This window comes from Engystomops pustulosus, chromosome 2, assembly GCF_040894005.1.
Source record: "Engystomops pustulosus chromosome 2, aEngPut4.maternal, whole genome shotgun sequence".
Classification (NCBI taxonomy): Eukaryota; Metazoa; Chordata; class Amphibia; order Anura; family Leptodactylidae; genus Engystomops; species Engystomops pustulosus.
In genome coordinates this window covers 69,030,597-69,051,981 of record NC_092412.1, presented here as the reverse complement: position 1 = coordinate 69,051,981, position 21,385 = coordinate 69,030,597, and the positions used below count along the sequence as shown (strand labels likewise).

Sequence of the window (21,385 nt, the reverse complement as noted above, 5' to 3'; positions counted from 1 at the left end):
CAAGGGGATTGTTATTTCCACTGTAATTTAAAGGACAACACAAACAAAGAAGACATATAAGGTAACTCTAAATTGAATGGAAGCAGAAAGGGATCACAATATATATATATAGAGAGGGAGGATGGACCACAGGAACTTATGGCAAATGTTAAAACGTGTTAGACTCAGAGTCACACATTATATGTAATATTCTCAGTAGAAATGTGTGAGATCTGTTCTATAATTCAAACCCTGAGGGAATCTACTGCCCAATTTAAAAATCCATAGGGCTTCCCTTTGTAATAGAATTTTTCTTTTGTTTCCTCCTCTTTTTGGGGAAAAGATTTTTTCTATACCGTAAAAGCGCAGTGAGGAGGTTGCTCCTGCATGCACACTAGCAAAGTGTTTGGACGCCCCAGACATATTTGTCTGTATTGATTTTGTACTGTCCCTCAGATGCTCTGCTATTCTTGTTTTGAGTTTGCGTGTGGTCGATCCTATGTAAAATAGATTGCATATAGTGCACTCTATAACATATATCACAAACGTTGAATCACAATTGATAAATGATTTTATGTGAAATTTCTCCAATGAATTATATGATAAAAAGTGGTCTGTACGTTTAGTATATACACAAACATCCCACAACTACTTTATGTTTGATAAAACCTTTTTTCTTCAAATTAGAGGATCACCCATGGGGGCTCGTTTCTCGCCTTCTTTAGCAAACCTTTTTATGTCGTGGTGGGAGGAGGAATTCATATATTCCGATCATAACCCGTTCAGGGGGAGCGTTGTCTGGTACGGGCGGTACATCGACGACGTACTGATGGTATGGTCGGGAGGTGTGCCGTCCGTGCCAGACTTTGTTTCCTACCTGAATCATAATAATGTAAATCTTAGTTTCACTTTTGACACTAATCCAATGGAGATTTCATTTTTGGATATTACATTAAAAGGTTGCCCCGTCGAGGGAAGGGTTATAACTACATTGTACAGGAAACCCACGGCTGGCAACACTTTACTCAATGCATCCAGCAACCATCCGCTACATACAATTAAGTCAATCCCCACTGGGGAATTCACAAGACTCAAAAGAGCTTGTACAGAACAAAAAGATTTTACATCTCAAGCCAAAATGTTGAGTCAGAGATTAGCGGCCCGTGACTATCCAGGGTGGATGATCAAAAGGGGTTTTCAGATAGGGAGCAACAAAGATCGCACCGCCCTCCTCCATAAAAGAAAAAATCCCGATAATTACAATAGATCCAAAGTCACCTTTTCTACCAAATATAGTGTGAATTACAACCAAATCATTAACATCCTCAAAAGAAATCTTCCAATTCTATACCAGGATGATAAACTAAATGAGATTTTGAAAGAAGGATGTAATTTTGTGTCGAAAAAAGGATCGACCCTGGGTTCTATCCTTTCACCCAGTCTATTCTCAAGTGATCAATCCAAAGAGAGTAGTAGGCACGACATTAGAGGTTTCCATCGTTGCGGCACCAACCGCTGTAATGTTTGTGTATATACTAAACGTACGGACCACTTTTTATCATATAATTCATTGGAGAAATTTCACTTAAAATCATTTATCAATTGTGATTCAACGTTTGTGATATATGTTATAGAGTGCACTATATGCAATCTATTTTACATAGGATCGACCACACGCAAACTCAAAACAAGAATAGCAGAGCATCTGAGGGACAGTACAAAATCAATACAGACAAATATGTCTGGGGCGTCCAAACACTTTGCTAGTGTGCATGCAGGAGCAACCTCCTCACTGCGCTTTTACGGTATAGAAAAAATCTTTTCCCCAAAAAGAGGAGGAAACAAAAGAAAAATTCTATTACAAAGGGAAGCCCTATGGATTTTTAAATTGGGCAGTAGATTCCCTCAGGGTTTGAATTATAGAACAGATCTCACACATTTCTACTGAGAATATTACATATAATGTGTGACTCTGAGTCTAACACGTTTTAACATTTGCCATAAGTTCCTGTGGTCCATCCTCCCTCTCTATATATATATATTGTGATCCCTTTCTGCTTCCATTCAATTTAGAGTTACCTTATATGTCTTCTTTGTTTGTGTTGTCCTTTAAATTACAGTGGAAATAACAATCCCCTTGAAGGGTTTAAAGTGGTGTTACCGGTCCTGATTCTTTGATGTTAGATTGTATAGTATATTTGTTTGATTCATACTATTGTGCGGATATTCCTACGGAATACCGAAGTTTACATGTATCATATGACCGTGAAACGCCCCTTTGAATTGATCATGTGGTGTATACACGCCTTCCTATGACGTGATACCGCATGACCGCGACACGCCTTTTCTGGCGAGACGGTCATGTGGGATATATACACACCCTCTCATGACGTACCGTTTCCCTTTGACACGGCACACCACATGATCAAACAACGCCCCCAAACCCCATTGGTGGATTTTTCTTTTAAAAGTTTTACACGATTCAACATATGTTAGCCATGACTAAGAGCTACAACAGCTCGAAACGCGTAGGCGATATGTTTGTTTCATCTACCATGTTTTAACTGACTACCGAATAAAGACTCAAGTTTTATTGGGAAGTGCCGCGATCTCCTCTGTCAATTGTCTCCATTTCACACCTGCGATCCTAGCAGGCAACGCGACCTGCACTCCTAGCGTGCCGAATGCACGTGAAAATTTCTATTTCCAGACTTCCACAAGCAACCATTTACATTGAACCAGGTGAGCTGCACAAATTTTATTTTCTCTACTACTTGTTGTGCCGTAAAAAAACATTGCAGGTATATGGCACCGTGTTCCATGTTTTTGGTAAATAACAAACAAACAAGCAAGCAAGCAAAAAAAAAAAAAACTATTGTTTTCCTAGTCTGTCGTAATATATGGGAACAGAAAGCTCACAGGAAACTTTCAGTCTGAGAGTTGCACAAGAACGCTGAAGAAATCAAAGCAAATCACATTACTCAAGACGCAACAAGAAGAAAGTTTCCTCTATTCAACAAGGACAGTAGTAAGGGCAGAGGAGGACATCCTGAGATTCCCACCCATTCATCCAATTATAGCTGGGAAGAATGGTGCCGGAGATCCTCTTACATAGTGAATATTAATAGCCGCTTGGGACAGCTTCTACTTGTATAGTTATTATACACACTACGCTGTAGGTCAGGCTATTTTCTAAAATTCCAGGGCAATTCTCTCACTTCAGAGAAGAAGCTGAATACAAGGACAGCCACCATTTGTTGTTAAAGTAAAAATAGCAGCTAAAAATGCCTGATTGCTACAAAACACGGCATGCATTGTGGCAGATATGTCATTTATTACAGATGTCTTTTTATTACATACAAAGCTGAAAAGTGCTTTTAGAAGCTACTTTTGGGCTACTCTAGCTCCTCTATGATCTGGCTTTACAGGCTGTTACACCGTCTCAACCTACCACTGCTGAGGGAGCAGGGGGGAGGTTGAAACAGACTACCAGTCTGTAAAGCCAGATCACAGGTAAGGCCGGCGCCACACAGGGCGCTTTGTCTGCGCTTGCAAACGCAAACGCAGACAAAGTCGCGCCCACCGGGGCGGGCCTCGGCCCGATCGCATCGGCGTTTCTATGGAAACGCCTGCGATCGGGAACGAGCCGCCGGTGGTTTGCGTCAATTTAACGCGAAACACCGGCGGCTCGTTCCCAATCGCAGGCGTTTCCATAGAAACGCCGATGCGATCGGGCCGAGGCCCGCCCCGGTGGGCGCGACTTTGTCTGCATTTGCGTTTGCAAGCGCAGAAAAAGCGCCCTGTGTGGCGCCGGCCTAAGGGGTAAGGGTAGCAACGCTGGGTCATTAGCATATTATAAAAAAATTGATTTTAGAAGAAAGGAGGCCATGGATAACAAATATAAGAAGATTACCACAGTCACTGTGCTTGGAGGTTTACCATGCTTGATTTTGATGGTAGATTTCCTTTAAAGGGGTATTCCGGGAATATGAATGTCTGACACAAAAACCCATGATGATATAAATAAATGAATATAACAATACTCAATGTCATTAGTCACAAAACGTAGCTTAAATAATTTGATTTTATGATTTACAAAATTTATGGCCTCTCTAAAGTAGGTGGAGTTATCACTAAGATGTCCGCCACTGGAAACTACAAGTTCCATGATCCTTTAGTTCTCAGTAACTCCTCCTACCACTTATGCTCTGCTCCCAGTGATGATGTAACAGGTTTTCTTTCTCTGTTACCATAGTAATGATGTGTAACTGACATCACCAAAACACCGGCCATACTGGATGCACTGCAACCAACCGACTACAGACAAACGTAGTGGTGCTCACATGACCTGCCCAGGCAGGTGCAGGACATGTGATGTGGACATGTGACCAGCAGCCATCTTCTGTCCTGCAACGGACCGCGCGGAGGAAATTAACGGACTGATTAAAGGGCCAGTAACATTTTAATTCTTCATCACAGTCTATGTCATCAGCATTTTCTGCTAAGGGGAGCAAAATTTTAAATAACAACTAATTACACATCAGCTTATATTTTGAGTGCCCACTTGTATATGAATTATGCTGATTCCTGGAATACCCCTTTAAGGGTATTTTTAGCTGACCATGGTCGGTCCATAAATCACAGACCTAGCACAGTGCTCGGAACAGGATCTGATAAAAGGAGTCCATGTAACATTTTGTAAACAAAGGGCTAGCCTAGTCTAGAAAACATATTAGCATATTTTGACGATCAGCTTATAATATGGGAAAGCTGCTCACTAGAGATAAGCGGATCCGATGCTTTCGTTCAGGTTCTGGTCTGTCCACCGCAACCAGGACAATTTGCCAGATTGGCTGCTTAACTACCAAGAACCAGGGTGTGTCCCTGGCCAATCACAGCCGTGGATAGTTGCTAGTGGCGTTTATTTGAAAGATTGGATGTTCAGCCACCAATCCAGCAATTTGTCCTGCGTCGTGCTAGACGAGCTTGTACAGAAACATGGATTCCGCTCATCTATACTACTAACAAACAGAACTATAAAAAACTTAAGTAAATTAGTGAAACAACAACAAGAAACAGTACACTCCCGAAATGCAATGTACAAAGAAGAAAACTTGAGATCAGGGTTGGGTTGTTGGATCTGAACCTGGCAGGTGTGACTGGTGCCACCTACTGTACTCTTACTACTGAGAACACAAGCACTCTTCACAGAGGATAACTTACATGTCTACAGGGGTTTGGAACGAAGAGCTGTATATGGCCAGCTAAAGTGTATAACCAATGAAAGGAAATTCTACCCATGTACATGATAAATACAATAAAACTGGCACTAATAAGCATGTGGTGCACATTGAGAACCTTATTGAATCATTACAAATAGACCTCCAGCACACACTTATTCTATGACAGTCACAATGTGGTCACACTTTGGTGTCTGCATTAGCAATGCAACATGTGACCCCACCACAAAGCATTAATAAAGTGAACCATGATTCCCATAGGGTTCTAGGCGATTTCTTTTACGCTTGCATTTTGAAATGCATCATAACAGATGAGAAGTGGAGATTTGTCCGATTACATTGCTGTCATACGTTAACGCAATGTCAACACACACGTTAACATAACATTTACAAATGCATGCGTAAGCTTCTCTTCTTAGCTGTGATGAATTTGAAGGCGCTTGCGTTAACGTGTCAACGCATTCAGAGACTTTTTTTCCCCCGTTCAAAAACAGATACTAGACAAAAGCTTGAACACAGCTTCAGATTATGATTACAGTAGTTAAGCTATTATCTATGCCACGTCAATATCAATCAATCTGGTCCAAAAAGACCTTTGCCTCGAATCCCTGATACAAATAGCTACTTAAAGGGGTTTTCCCACGAAGGAAAGTTAAGCCTTATCCACGGGATAGGGCCTAACTTGCTGATCAGGGGGGTCTCAGTGCTCCAATAACGCTAGCGAACACTGCTGTGATGTACACTACAAATGCCAGACCAACGTATTCATGAGGGGGAAGGATTAGAGGTGGTAACTTCCGCATGATGCGCGTCAGTCACAGCTGGCCTATGGAGGGGGCGAGGTGGTCCAGGAAAGAGCCAGCGTCTCAGACGGCCCCCTCATGTATTTGCCGGACTGCTCTTTCTAGTGTACATTGTAGCAGTGTCTGCTAGTGTTATTAGAGGTTTCCGATAACGCTAGCAGTGTAAGGCTGCATTCACACTGCCGTATGGGAGACGTATATACATACCCCAAAAAGGGCAATGGGCGTACGGCGCCCTACGGGAGCGGTACGGTGCAGTACCGTACCGTTTCCTCCCCCGTGAAAAGATAGGTCATACTTTAGTAAGCAGCTCCTGGTGCCATTTTTATAGGTGACAGGTCCTCTTTAAGTCAGCACTAATGTCTTTTCCTGTTATTCCACATTTATACTTTTTTTTTCTATGAAAAGACTATTCTAACACATGCCTGCTGGGGCACAGATTACATGTGTTCAATGTTTTGAAGGCCATGTGCTAGAGAGAAGCATTGTTATCAGAGAATGTAAAGGTTATGGAAGGCTACTCATCATGTGAGGTCTAGAGTACAAGTCTGTACAGTAGCGAACTAGCAGATCAGTGGAGCGCAATACTACTAAGGGACGGCCAGGCTCCTTGTGCTTGCAACACAGCTGATCTTAGATGTCAGTGCAAGGACACAAAGCTCCTTCTCCACAGTATAGTCCTCCCCCTGCCTCCTTCACAGCATTTCCTCACTTGCCAGTAAGCACTAAAACTACAATGCCGCGACACACATGCATAAAGAGCTTCTCAGCTTTGTAGCTTTCAAGAGAGAACTAACATGTAGGGCCATTGCACACAGATAAATTTTGTCCAAAACCAGTAAAGTTGAACAGAAGGGACCTGTCGCATTCAGTAGGTCTTTACAAGGTGCGACACAGAGAGAGAGTTTGTGTGACTAAAGTTGCCTAAAATACAAAACTCCCCTCCCCATCAAATATACAGATAGAGCAGCATATACTGTATCTCCTCATAAATCAGTTATACTTACCTGGGTCTGATACTCTCATCTCCAGTTAAGTACAACTTTTTTTTAATCTGGCTGCTATGGATATAAGGAAATTTGGGACATCAAAATACTGGTCTATATGGACCGGTCGGTGGTTAAATGTCCCAAAATAATTTTTTTGCAATATCTGGAAGTCAGTTGTTTTTAATAACATCCAAATAAAGAATGAGCCACAAACAAAAAGGATATCCAAAAAGACACATTAAAGCAAACCTGTCACCTGAAATGTGATCTCTAACAGGTGACCGGTTCCAATAGCCCATGCTATGCTGCCTGGTCAGCACTCTGAATAATTTCACTTGTGCCATGGTTTGATTTACATTACCTGGCTCCCTGCATTCATTCAATCTTCATGCATTCTTCCCCTACTCCACACAATCCCCCTTCCTACCCTGCCTGCTCAATGCACATGCTACAATCCTCCCCCTTCCCATCCTCCCCGGGACTCACCAGACACTGCTGGCAGGGAGCAGCCAGTTCATGTAAAACAAACTATTGTAAACTAATGAAATCATTCAGGATGCTGACACATTTTTTAAACCAGCATAGCTGGCTATTGGAACCTGTCACCAGCTAAAAATGACATTCCTAGTGACAAGTTCCACTTTGAATCAATGAATCTGTGTCCATGGTGAATACAGAGAGTGTATGAATAAGTTAGAAAAAAAATATGTATGAATAAGTACTGCATGCTGCATTCATAATGGCCACAACAGACCACAACTACCACAGGATTTGTGGCCAATGCATCATGGCTGCTGGAATACGGTCTTGGAGTCAGGTCACTCAGCATCTGTTAAACAGACGCATTACATTTATTTTATACTTTCAACTATGAGACTATATAGGTCAAGTTATCATCAGGACATAGGCCTAATGGAAACTTTGGACAAGCACAACTAATATAATGCAACACAAAAAGATCTTATACGTCCTCCATAATAACGTAATGGGGCTTCTTGCAGCCCCCTGCACACCACGGGTAGGAAATTTATAATTTTTAACATTTAAATCTTTTTATTTTTCCAGGGCTCTGTTATTTGGCTACTGTTATTTTTCATAAAGCCAGAAAATATATGTTAATAAGTTTTTCACAAGTGAAGTTTATGGAAATCAAATAAAGTGGTTGTGTGACACTTCACAGGTTTATTGGCTTCAACAACACACCTATCAAAGTCAAATAAACACATAGAAACCACTACAAATTGTGCAAAACCCAACAAACAATCAACATAACTTTACTTGATAAATGACACCCAATGACTCTTTAGGTGGACAGCTGTGAACTCCATAAAGCGTAACCCAATGACAGAAAATTGGAAGTACACCCAAGGAGCACAATATTGAGAGATAAATTAAGGCATTTTTCTGAGGCACCAGGAAATATATACTGAAGACGCTACAGGCGGTCCCCTACTTAAGAACACCCGACTAACAGATAACCCCAAGTTACTGTACTTTAGCCCTAAGCTACAATAATCAGCTGTAACCATGATCAAATGTGTCTGTAATGAAGCTTTATTGTTAATCCTGGTTCTAATGACAAGCCAACATTTTTAAAATCCAATTGTGACAGAGACCAAAAAATTTCTGTTTGGGGTTACCATTATAAAATATACAGTTCCGACTTACATACAAATTCAACTTAAGAACAAATCTATAGAACCGATCTTGTACGTAACCCGGGGACTGCCTGTAATCACTAACTGCAGCCCAGCCTTCAACATTACAGGCAGTCCCTGGGTTACATACAAGATAGGGTCTGTAGGTTTGTTCTTAAGTTGAATTTGTATGTAAGTGGGAACTGTACATTTTATCATTGTAATCCCAGCCAGAACTTTTTTGGTCTCTGTGACAATTGGATTTTAAAAATGTTGGGTTGTCATAAGAATCAATATTAACACTAAAGCTTCATTACAGACACATTTGATAACTGTTACAACTGATCATTGTAGCCTAAGACTAAAGTACAATAAATTACCAATATCCAGAGGTCCGTTTGTAACTAGTGGTCGTGTGTAAATCGAGTGTTCTTAAGTAGGGGACCGCCTCTACCTCTAAACCTCATCATAGGAAACTGTCACATTAAAACTGCAGTAGTCCTGTTAAAAGAACATGAGGATCTGAACAAATTGATAAATAGATTTGTGGGAAGAGATCCAGGACATTCCTGGCTGAAGGGTCCCTCGGTGGCCTTCTGTGTGTGGTAAACTTAGTGGAGCTCAAGTGACACAGGGGACCCACTTTTTTGTGTTTGCTAGGGGTCAAAGCCTCAGTATTCAAAATACTTATTCCTTGATCTCTAGCACTTTTCACAGGACCCCCTTCTGTTTATATGGTCGGGTAATAGTTTTTGTATTACAATGAGGGCAAAATACCTCATAAACCCAATGACTCAGAATACAATAGGGTCCATTAGGTTCTGCAAAAACATGTAGCATCCAGATCCAGTAATAATTTCTGCAGATGTTATAAACTAAACTTTCACATAGAAGTTCACATAAATCACAAGTCATGTACAGATTCATCAGACCAGCGCTCACCCTGCAGAATGAGGAAACTGTCTGAAGTAGGAAGTATCTTTATTGACCTTAGCAACCAATCGCTGCATGTCTTTCATTTCTTAGAACACTCTAAAAGAATAAAAGCTGTGCTGTGGTTGGTTGCTATGGGTAACGACGTCTGTTATGCTTTCATACCTGTCATTGTCACATGACAGATGGCAGACATATAATATGGGTCATGTGATAACCTGCTGACTAGACAATTCTCCCAAATGCTCCAGAAATCTGCATCAGATTCTTATCCATCTCTAAGATTCTTTACTGGTGAAGCCCAGTCCTGGGCAGCCTATCCCTGTATCAGGTCTATAATAGCACAGGGGAGGTAGGTATGTAGGTAGGTGACTTTGCTTACAGGACACACAGTCAATGACAGGACAGCTGCTGCAGAGAGAGAGCAGGGTGACAGCAGCGCCACTTCTGGTCAGCCGCCATACTGCACACAGAATACCAGTCACTACTGCAAATACAAGTAGAGATCAGCAAACTTATAGTTTTACTGTCTTCACCAGAGCCTTAGCTGTACCCCACACCTGCCCCGTCACCAGCCGGGGAACCCTGTAATGCATCGCCATTATGCCTCAGACACACAAGTCACCTGGGCAGCACTGCCAAGGGCAGCCCGGGGCGCCCGACTCCGCAGACCCGCTGACAGCCGGCTGTACATCATGGAGGCCGCCATGTTGTTCTCTGTTGTCTCTGACAGACACGCCTCGGCAGTCAGCTCAGCACGCATGCGCGGCCGCCGGTGTCATAGAGAAAGTAACCTATAGCGCCGCACTCCTGGCGCGGGGATCCTGCACTGACGTAGACGCTCTATCTCTCGCTGTAGGTAGAAGGTCAAACTCTATGGTGACAAGTACAAGTTCTCGGCCGTTACCTGGAGCTGAGGGCAAAGAAGTGTATCACGGAGTGCAGTGCATATACTGTATAGCGCAGCGCATATGCTGTATAGTGTAGTGTATATGCTGTATAGGGCAGTAGTGTATATACTGTATAGGGCAGTGTATATACTGTATAGGGCAGTGTATAAACTGTATAGCGCAGCTATAAGCTGTATAGTGTATTGTATATGTTCTATAGGGCAGCGCATGTGCTGTATAGGGCAGTGCATATGCTGTATAGCGCAGCGCATATGCTGTATAGGGCAGCACACACATCTTACAGTATATTCCATGAAAGCTGTTCGAACCTAAAAATAAGTAAAAAAAAAAACCACCCCTTTCATAAGAGTACATGTAAAGAATGAACAAAAGAATGAATAAAATAATTATTAAAAAAACAAAGCACATACAAAAATTGGGCAACTATTATATTTTTGGATTAGTGTGTGCTATTGTGGTGCTTAGCCATCAAAGGGGTTTTCCCACAAAACAAGTTAGGCCCTAACTTGCTGATCGGTGGAAGTCTCGGTGATGAGACCCCCACAGATCACGAGAATGTGGGGTTCCAATGTACCGCATTCGGACCCTTAGGCCGCGGTCACACGATCCGCTAGGCGTCCGTTCATGACGCGATGCTAGCGCACAGGGGGAGGTCCTCGGCCCGAACGCACATGTGTTAACAGGGAAACGCATGCGATTGATAAGCCGATCGCATGCGTTTCCCTGGAAACGCATGTGCGTTGGGGCCGAGGACTGCCCCCTGTGCGCTAGCGTTGTGTTATGAACGGACGCCTAGCGGATTGTGTTAACACGGCCTTAGTCGCTCCCTGTGGTGTGTGGAGCAGCCGGACGCACATTGTCAAGTTGCAGAACATGTGGTGCCTAATGTTGGAAATGATAGGAATATTTGTGGTGTGCAAGTGCTCTGGTGGAATCAGTGGTTCAGGTGAACTGATGGTATAAATTGATAGTCATACAGGTGGGCTGCAGCGTCCCCTGGGACCCGTAGTGAAACACTAGCGGTGTAAGGATCAATAGATGAATTGGTGTAAAAACACAGGTATATTGGTGCACGCTGCCCCTATGGCTAGAATAGAACAGTAAAGTCCGAAATGTATAGTAAAGGCTTTATTTTTGTGGACGACGGGTTTCAAGGACGTCACTTCTCAGGGTTTCTATTATACTGGTACCTCAACCAGTCTAGTGAAAACAGAGCTCCAAAAGCTAAAATTCTTCTTGCTCCCTACTAAGCCCTGCTGTGTGCCTATCCTGTAGTTTATTGCTACCCGGAGAGTGATTTTTGATGTGTTTGTCCCAATAGGCATGAGTTGGGCTAAATAAATTGGCACTAACATGGCTTATTTGAGAAAAGAATATAGTTTTTACTCTGCTCCATTTACTTTGTATTACATTTCCGACATCTCCAGGGTTAAAATGCTCACTACTGCCCTAAATAAATGTATTGAGGGGGGGAAAGTTTTTGACAGTTTCTATGGTAGTCGTACCCAGGGGCTATGCTAACATGAAATGGCACTCCAAAATTTAAATTTAGATAATTGCCACTTGTGGGGTATTGCTGTACCTGGGACAACCCGCAGAATCATATTTGGAGTGTTTGTAGTGGCATGAGTTGGGCAAAATATATTTCGCACTAAAATGGCACTTTTAAGAAAAAAATAAAATTTTTACTCTGCACCATTTACTTTGTTTTTGGTTAATATGCTCACCTCAACCTCAGATGAATTCCTTGAGGGGTGTTGTTTCTAAAATGGTGTCACTTCTCAGGGGTTTCTATTGTACTGGTACATATAGGGCTCTGCAAACATGACGTGGCACTCCAAATCCAAACTTGTGAAAACAGAGTTCAAAAAGCAAAATTTTGCTCCTTCCCTACTGTGTGCCCAGCCTGTCTATTATTGGCACATATGGGGTATTGCCGTACTCGGGACAACCTGCAGAATGATATTTGGGGTGTTTGTCTAAAGTGGCATGGGTTGGGTACAGTATAATTGGCACTAAAATGGCATATTTGAGAAAAAAACTGCAATTTTTACTCTGCACCATTTACTTTGTATTACATTTTGGCCAGCATGCTGGGGGTTAAAATGCTCACCTCAACATCAGATAAATTCCTTTAGGGGTGAAGTTTCAAAAATGGTGTCACTTCCATTGCACTCCAAATCCAAACTTGTGAAAATGGAGCCCAGAAAGCTTAATTTTGCTCATTCCCTTTCCAGCCCTACTGTGTGCCCAGCCTGTCTATTATTGGCACATATGGGGTATTGCTGTACTCGGGACAACCCGCAGAATGAATTTTGGTGTGTTGTCTAGAGTGGAGTGAATTGGGCACACTATATTTGGCACTAAAATGGCATATTTGAGAAAAGAATGCAATTTTTACTCTGCACCATTTGCTTTGTATTACATTTTGTCCAACATGTTGGTGGTTAAAATGCTCACCACAAACCCATATGTTTGATTCCTGCAAAATAATTAAAGGGTTAACAGACTTCCCAAATGTTGATTTAAATAGTTTGAGATGTTAGGTTCATAAAATGGTGTTACTTGTGGGGGTTTATAGTACATTTACATCCTTTATAGGGCACTTCCAAACTAGATTGGTCACCAAAAATATAGCTTTTTAAGAACTTGCTGCTAAAACTATAAACCTTCTGACATCCGTAAAAATAAAGGAAACATAAAACAAATGATGGAAATATAAAGAAGACAAGTGGAAAAAGGTTTCTAAAAACTAAAATTTGTGGTATGACTTTTTAAAGTAGTAAAAAGTAGAACATTTGAAACTTTGAAAATGTAAATTTTTTTCCAATTCAAATTATTGAATTTTTAACCCCCTAAGGCCGGCGCCACACAGGGCGCTTTGTCTGCACTTGCAAACGCAGACAAAGTCGCGCCCACCGGGGCGGGCCTCGGCCCGATCGCATCGGCGTTTCTATGGAAACGCCTGCGATCGGGAACGAGCCACCGGTGTTTCGCGTTAAATTAACGCAAAACACCGGCGGCTCGTTCCCGTTTGCAAGCGCAGACAAAGCGCCCTGTGTGGCGCCGGCCTAAAAAGTAACTGATCAGTGAAATGATACTACTAACATAAACACCAATGTCTCACGAGAAAACAGTCTCAAAATCACAAGGATATGTTAAAGTGTTGAAACGTTATTACCACAGGAAGAGACATTGGTCAATTTTTTTTTTTTTTTTTAAAAGGGCTGAGCCTTAATGTACAAAAAGGCTGCTTCCTTAAGGGGTTAATATTTATATTGATCTGTCCTAATTTCTGTATTGGTGTGGCTGTAGCCCCAGCATGTGGGTTATTTAGGCAGATATGGAGCATTTTATGTTACTCTGTCTTATGATTATAACATTGCACATATGCACCAGTGGCTTCATGTAATGCCCGGCCTGAACACTAGGCGGCCGCGGCTCAATAGCCTAGTCCACTCTGTGCAGTGAGCTGCCAGTGATGTCACATGTACCGCCCCCTAGAGCCGGAAGAGCGCTGTGCAGCTCACTGACTCGGCTCACATGCTTGTGGAGTCTGGGAGCTAATCGCATGCTGATAACCGCAGGGAATCTGCAGTGTGAACGATACTAGGTCAGTAAGATTACCCAGGTACGTGTGAGAGGCGGAGGACTCCTCTATTCCTGGTCTATAAGGCCAGCATTCACACCTGGCGATATAGCCCTGCTTGTCATTCATGCTTATCTCCATAGTTTATATCTAATGGAGGATATTAAAAACTGCGATCTATACTGGATATATGTACATTGCACATCACTTTATATGTAAATATAATTAATACCAGTTTGGGTTTTTTATAGATTTAGATGTATGTTTAGAACTTGGAATTTATTTGAATAAATGGTATTAATTATAATAATAATATTGCTCCATTACTCTGGATTCTCCTGTATATTTGATATCATATTTTTTGCAGAAGCTCTCCATTGGTTAATAACGTTTCTGAAAGACCATGTCGGGATCAGCAGTGAATGGGAGACCTGGAGTTGGAGTTGGGGTGGTGGTCACACACCCTTTCCATCCAGGCTGTGTTTTACTGGGACAACGGAAAGCAAGAGGCTCGCCAGGGGCAGGCATGTACCAGCTTCCAGGAGGACACCTAGAGTTTGGGTAGGAGAGCAATTCTTTAACACTATACAAAATTTCCAAACTGTAACAAGGGTGTATAGATTCAGGATTGTCAACCGCCTGTACCATTAGTGGCATATGAGGGCAAACCTATTAGAGGTGTGCATAGCTCAAAAAGTTCTGGGTATAAAGTGATTCCCAACACCTAAGGGGACATTCATATGAACATACACTTTCCACCCAGGACTGGATTAAAGGGAACCTGTCATCAGCAATTTGCCTAATAAACCACTACCAGAATATTGTCAATCAGCATAACACCTTTCATGTCCCAGTGTGGTGACGTCATACAGAAAATCAACTTTGAACTGAGATGTAAATTTATTTGTATAAGTCAAGGAGGAGGAGAGTTTAACACTGAAGTCAAGGTGGGGAGCTCTGAACGCCTGTTCCTTTGTCATAGAAATCATAGCGATCTTGTTGGCAATGTCTGTGGATGCAGGACCATCAATTACAGTGAAAGGGGCTTTGACTTCAGTGTTAAAATCTCCGCCTCCTTGGCTTTAAACAACCAATTTACATCTCACTTCAAAGTACCCATATGTACTTGAGAATAAGCCAGCCTAAAAACTGAGACCCCTAATTTTAACATTTAAGTTTAAAAAAATGGAAAACCCTACTGACTTGAGTATAAGCTGAGGGTGGGAAATGCATTGGTCACAGCCTATAGCAGTGATGGCGAACCTATGGCACTGGTGGCAGAGGTGGCACTCAGAGCCCTTTCTGTGGGCACTCAGGCCATCACCAGAGATGACTCCAGGTATCTTCCTGCAGTCCCAGACGGCCCAGGACTTGCTGTGCACAGAGATATTTTAAAGTGACAGCTCTACCTGGGACTATTTCTGCTTTATTGGTGCCTCAGGTGCTGGTATCAATGAAAACTGTGACAGAGAAGGGAGTATAAATCACAAATTAAATTTCTGTGTTGGTACTTTGCGATAAATAAGCGGGTCTTTGTTGTAGTTTGGGCACTCGGTCTCTAAAAGGTTTGCCATCACTGGCCTATAGTATATAACCTGCCAGCCTCCTATAGTATACAGCAGCGATGGCAAACCTTTTAGAGACCAAGTGCCCAAACTACAACCAAAATCCACTTATTTACCATGAAGTGCCAACATGGCATTTTAAGCAGTAACATATTGCTACCTGTTATTCCACATCTTTCAATCGTATCAGCCCCTGAGGCCACCAATACAGTTGAAAGAAAGAGTACAAATTCATACTCTCATTGTACCTTCTCTCCCGGGTCTCTCTGTAGAGGAAGAATGAAGGGTCCAGCAAGGGGAGCTCAAAAAGATACTGCAACCCTGTCCACAACTTCTCACTTTTCCCGCGCTTAAAATAGCGCTGAGAGCAGGATCTCTTAAAGGGAACCTACCATTTAGAATGGTAGGGGTAAGCTGTAAGTACCGAGTGCCTGTACTTACTTTCGTGAGTGTTATAAACCGCGGTATCGCGGTTTTAACACTTTTTAAACTTTAGAGCAGAAGAGGCTTCGGCGCTGCGCGCGACATCTCCGCTATTTCCTATGTAGGCGCGCGCACGCAGCGCCGAAGCCTCTTCTGCTCTAAAGTTTAAAAAGTGTTAAAACCGCGATACCGCGGTTTATAACACTAATAAAAGTAAGTACCGGCACCAGCTCACCCTGAGCTGGTCCCCGGTACTTACAGCTTACCCCTGCCATTCTAAATGGTAGGTTTCCTTTAAGTTGCCTGGAACTGCAGAAAGATTTGGTGGATTTGTTCCTGTCTGGTGAGCTCTGTCCTGGGGCGATGGCCTGAGTGCCCACAGAAATGGCTCTCAGTGGCCCCCGCAGTGTATGGCCTGCCTGCCCCTGCCCCCCGCAGTGTATGGCCGGCCGCCTGCCCCTAATATAATGCCTGAATGTAAGAAAACAAATTGTACTCTCCTTCCCATGCCCCCAGCAGGTCCTCTTCCATACAATCGCGGCTCCTGCATTGCTTTGGTCGGAAGGTGAGTACACTTTTTCTTGACTAGAGTATAAGTCGAGTTAGGGTTTTTTAGCACATTTTTTGTGCTGAAAAACTCGGCTTATGCTCGAGTATATACGGTAGATGATGCCACCACACTGGGCCATGAAAGAAACATGATCTGGAAGGTGTGTCCCCTGCTCGACAGCATACTGGTAGTGGTTTAATAGGTCAATATCTGCTGACAGGTTCCCTCTAAGACTGCCCTGGGCTGTATGAATATTATAGTCCTTACAAGACAGAAATTCACTTCGTACATATGGCCATATGGCACTAAAATCAAACTTCTTAGGGAATGGAGGATACCTATCTGCTTACAATCTGTGGTTTCAGGACCTCTGAAGGTCCTGAAATGGCTTTTGTGAACATGCGTATTGAGAGCAGGAACAAATGTATGAGGATTTCATGGGTGAAGGTCTTTTTCAGTATAAAAATTGGTGGGCGGTTTGTGTGGCCAATGGACTACCGTCCCAAACGACTATATTATTACAATCCACTACTGTGTCCGCTAATGGCATCTGTTTTTCATGGATCCTCAGCTTATAATCTATGAGCGATTTGTTATCAAATCTACCATCTACGAATCTACCAACAAGCATGATAAACTAGGGACACTTACTCACAGACTGTGGTAATCTTATTATATTTATTATTCATGGCCTTACTTCTAAAATCAACTTTTACAATTATGAGTCATAAGGGCTCTAGGAGGCATTACCAGAGCCCCTCCTTCCTGTAGCTTTACATGCTGTTACATTGTACAAGGGAGCAGGTGTGAGGTGAGACATGCTCCTGCCCAGTGTAACATCTTGTGAAGCTACAGCAGGGGGCGACTCAACACACTACAGCATTTGGGTGCCTATGTCTCATGGCAGCAAACAATGGCACACAGCTCGTTGTTTGAGGCCCTAAAACAGCATACGGTCGGTTCAGTATAAACTGTAAATGTTTTTATATAAAAGCAGTTCACATCTGTTTTTTTTTAAACAATACCATAATTCAAAAACAACTGCAGTAGTTGAGGTAAGTATATGAGAACATTTATATTTTATTTGTGTGTAAGAAATTATTGTAGGTATCATACAATGCTGTTATAGATTTATATTTTGATGCTCCGCAGTGAAAGCTGGGAGGCTTGTGCGGAGCGGGAAACTCTGGAAGAAGCTGGACTTCACCTGAACAATGTCCGCTTTGCTTCGGTGGTGAATTCTGTCAGCATTGAACATAATTATCATTACATTACAATAATAATGAAAGGAGAAGTAGACATGAATTATCCATCAGAACCTTCAAACTTAGAGCCAGAAAAAAATGAGGGTAAGAAACTTTACTTAATGTACATTATAATCTAAGCTACATACTCAATCCTTTATAATGGTGCATCGAATCGCTACAGGTAAGCAATATGAACCAATATTCACTCTGTGTACAGCTACATGGCTCCGCCAGGAAGGATCATGTTCTACATGCAGTTCTTTTAAGGGTGAATACATCTGTAATATAGCACTTTATGGAATCCATGGTCTTTCATCTCCTTGGTTTGTATCCTATGTTGTGAATCCATATAGCATATAACACAAAGCATTTGGATAGGGGTCATTAAGGGGTTTCTCCATGAAAGAAAATTCTCAAATTTCAATCCTCTAGTGTTAACACAATAAGAATAATTTTTAACCCTTTACTTTACAATTTTACTCAGTTCTATTGGTGTTTTAGCTCTGATCTTTAGCTCTAATCACTGATGCCCAGTGTAAAATTCCAGTGTAAATTAAGCAGACACATTATGATCCATCTAGTTCTGTGTGCTGAAAATGTGGTTAGATTATCAGGGTACGAGGTTTATATACACTTTCATTTAACAGTAACTTCTGAACATTGTACTAGTATCTAACAACATAGAAAGAGAGATCAGACAGATCAAAGATGAGATGCATATTACACACAATGACACAGTTAGCTCTCCTACATTCCATAACACACTGCTAGATTTGCTGTGCCTTCCTGCTGTGTCTCCCCAGATAAAGCTGTCTGTAGCTTGAAGCTCTCCTCCGGCTGCTGCTGCTGCTGCCGGCAGGAAGTCAGTGTATGTGTATCAGTCTGAGCTCCATCCTGGAATGCAGGGGAGGGGTTAGAGGCTGAGAGAGAAAACCAAGATGGCTGTTGGCTCACATTAGAGAATGTGTTAGTTTTGTTATCCTGAGTACATTTAATAAACTTGTCTTTGTGGGAATACCGCTTTAATAGAACATTAAGGCTGTGTTCTTAAACAGCATTCACACAATGGCTAAAAAGTACACTGACAGATAAATGCAATCCAATGAGAAATGTTGTACTGTGTCATGGTTGGAGAAAATTCCACTTTCTTCAGGAGTGCTGTTTCCTTGGATTACTTTATTTTGTACTTTAGATTATCCAGTGCTGTCCAGTCTACCTTGAAGCAAGCACCCATACTGGGACTCTATGCTACTTTTTACAGTTCTGCTCCAAACTCAGATCTATATTTACTGGCTAATGATAGATATGTATGTTGCAGGTTGGAATTGGGTCAAATGGGAAGAATTTCCTCCAAACCACCAACTATTCTGGGCCTTGTGTTGCTTACGAAAGCAAGGATATGACCCTTTTAATGAAGATTTTGATCATCTAAGACCGATACCAAAATGAACCTGTTGAGCTTCCATATATTCTGTAATGTATAGTGTATTTATTCTGTTTACATAAATGGAAATTTTATACATAGGTAATGTTTAATTTTTTTTAGTCAACAAACTAAACACGTTTGTATATGAACTATTGTTGTACAAATCTATAAACAATATATGAAGCACTGAGAAATCCTACTTTCTGAATCTATAAATGAATAGTGTTTAATGTAGTGGACTTACCTTAAAGGAAATCAACCACAAAAAAAAGATAGAAATACTCACCTCTGCTCTTCTTTATCTTGAGCCCGGTGCTGCCCGTTGCTATCCTGACACACTGGGATCACCTAGAAAATGATAATTGGCAGCACGGAGATGCTGAGACGTCCTGCGCTCCAGGCTGCTAATTATGCACGCCCTTGCACCTCCCTCTTGAGGCATGAATTCACGCCTCTCATATGACATCACTCCGCTCTCCCATGCTCCCAGCAGGGAGGTACAGGGGCGTGCATAATCAGAAACACTTAAACATGTTATCCATGGCCTCCTTCCTTTTAAAATATTGGGGGGGTGGGGTGTTCCCAGAGTTCCTCTATGCTGCAACTTCACAGGCTGTTGCACTCCCTCCTTCCATCCTCTGCCTTATGTCATCTCACAGTAGCAGTAGGAAGCTTCAGCAGAATCCGCACACGGTAGTGGTCCCCAACCTTTTTGTTTACAGGGACCAGCTGCACCCAAAACTTTTATTCATTGATTGTCTTCCCCTGGACCCACTCAGAACCGATGATGGCTGCTGGCCACATGTCCACATCACATGTCCTGCACCTGCCCGGTCAGGTCATTTGATCAATATATTTGTAGTTGGTTGCATGTCACTGATGGGGCAGGACCTTTCACAATTAGGGGCTGAGGTAATGTGCAGTGATGGCAGTTACACAGACATCATTACTGTGGTAGCAGAGCAGGACAGTCGGTTAGGCTGAGAGGGAGGAGCTGTTACTGAGGGCTCATGGGAGTTGTAGTAGCCTGTGCGGTCATCTTGGAGAGAACTCTGCCTACTTTAGATAACCCATTAAATTTTGTAAATCATAAAATCTAACTATTTAAGCGCCATTTTGTGATTAATGACATTGAGTTTTGTTGTATTCATATAATAGCATTATGGGGTTCATATTCCTGGAATTAGGATTGCACAATGAATTGAAATCATGGTACAGTTCAATACCAGGTTTCTGAAAAATGTGTTTCAAGCTGTATGTTAAAAGGTGCACCACCAAAAAAAAATAATGAACGATGCCGGGAACGCCAGATTCATGATTTCTGAATTAATGAATCGCCTCACCCAGCATTATACATGGAAATAGCACTTTTAGTGTAGTTTCTGACATTCTAAGCAAATGTGCGCCATTGTGAAAGCAGTTAGACACAGGACTTTTTCTTGACCCTGCTTTTTCACTGAGCTACATGGCTTTCAGGAAGGGGAATGGGAGGGAGGTGATCTCTAATACACACTAGAGGCATGGAGGTGAGTAAAACGCTCAGCACCTCCGTGTGATGTGGTAAAAGCCTCAGATAGTAATTAGCATAATTCTAAAGCAGATTTTTTTTTTTCGCAAAAAATCCCTGGGTTTTATGGCTAAAGATGCTAATATCCTTCTTTAGCATGTCTGCAGTTAGATTTTTGTGGTTTAAAAGGCTGTTTTCTAAGTGGTAGATTTCCTTTAAAAACTCTAAGACCTGTTACCCAAGACAAACTTGCTCAATGCACTACGTCACTCCAATATTTCTAGGTTCTGTCCAGGAAGTAGAGCATGGAGTGGGGGGTAAGGGAGAGGGATGATTAATCTGGTGCTGTATAAGAATGGAGAGTTGTACTTTGCACCTTTTATTAGTTGATCTAGTTTGCTGCACCACAATATTACATTTTCTAGCAAAGCCATGTCCCTTTTGCCCACTTTTTAGAAAAAAAATTTAAAACTGCCAAGAAATGGTCTAAAAGCCTCAAATGTTGTCGACTGCACTTTAGATCTAAATTACTCCTATTCATCCAGTCCCAGTATATATCAAGTAGGAAGCAAGAAAACTCAAAAGC

At 42.0% G+C, this 21,385-nt stretch overlaps 2 protein-coding genes across 5 annotated transcripts in view; one reads left to right on the top strand and one right to left on the bottom strand.

Moving 5' to 3' along the window:
• Nucleotides 1-10,364, bottom strand: part of SUCLA2 (succinate-CoA ligase ADP-forming subunit beta) — a 55,747-nt gene extending 45,383 nt beyond the window's left edge. Inside the window, exon 1 of the mRNA XM_072135213.1 lies at nt 10,207-10,364. Within this exon, the coding sequence (XP_071991314.1) occupies nt 10,207-10,344 (138 nt within the window). The 5' untranslated portion in view covers nt 10,345-10,364. The remainder of the gene's footprint in view (nt 1-10,206) is intronic.
• Nucleotides 10,365-10,401: 37 nt separating this feature from the next.
• On the top strand, nt 10,402-19,491 carry NUDT15 (nudix hydrolase 15). 4 transcript variants are annotated; one of them, XM_072135217.1, is made up of 4 exons: nt 10,402-10,436; nt 14,449-14,642; nt 17,772-17,968; nt 19,185-19,491. In XM_072135217.1, the coding sequence occupies exons 2-4, from the start codon at nt 14,485-14,487 to the stop codon at nt 19,313-19,315; spliced, it is 486 nt and encodes a 161-aa protein (XP_071991318.1). In that variant the 5' UTR covers nt 10,402-10,436; nt 14,449-14,484; the 3' UTR covers nt 19,316-19,491. The 4 variants fall into 4 exon arrangements, with proteins under 4 accessions (XP_071991318.1, XP_071991317.1, XP_071991315.1 ...); XM_072135216.1 differs by lacking the exon at nt 10,402-10,436 and adding an exon at nt 11,497-11,552; XM_072135214.1 differs by lacking the exon at nt 10,402-10,436 and adding an exon at nt 13,960-14,123 and having other exon boundaries at nt 19,185-19,489.
• The last annotated feature ends 1,894 nt before the right edge of the window (nt 19,492-21,385 follow it).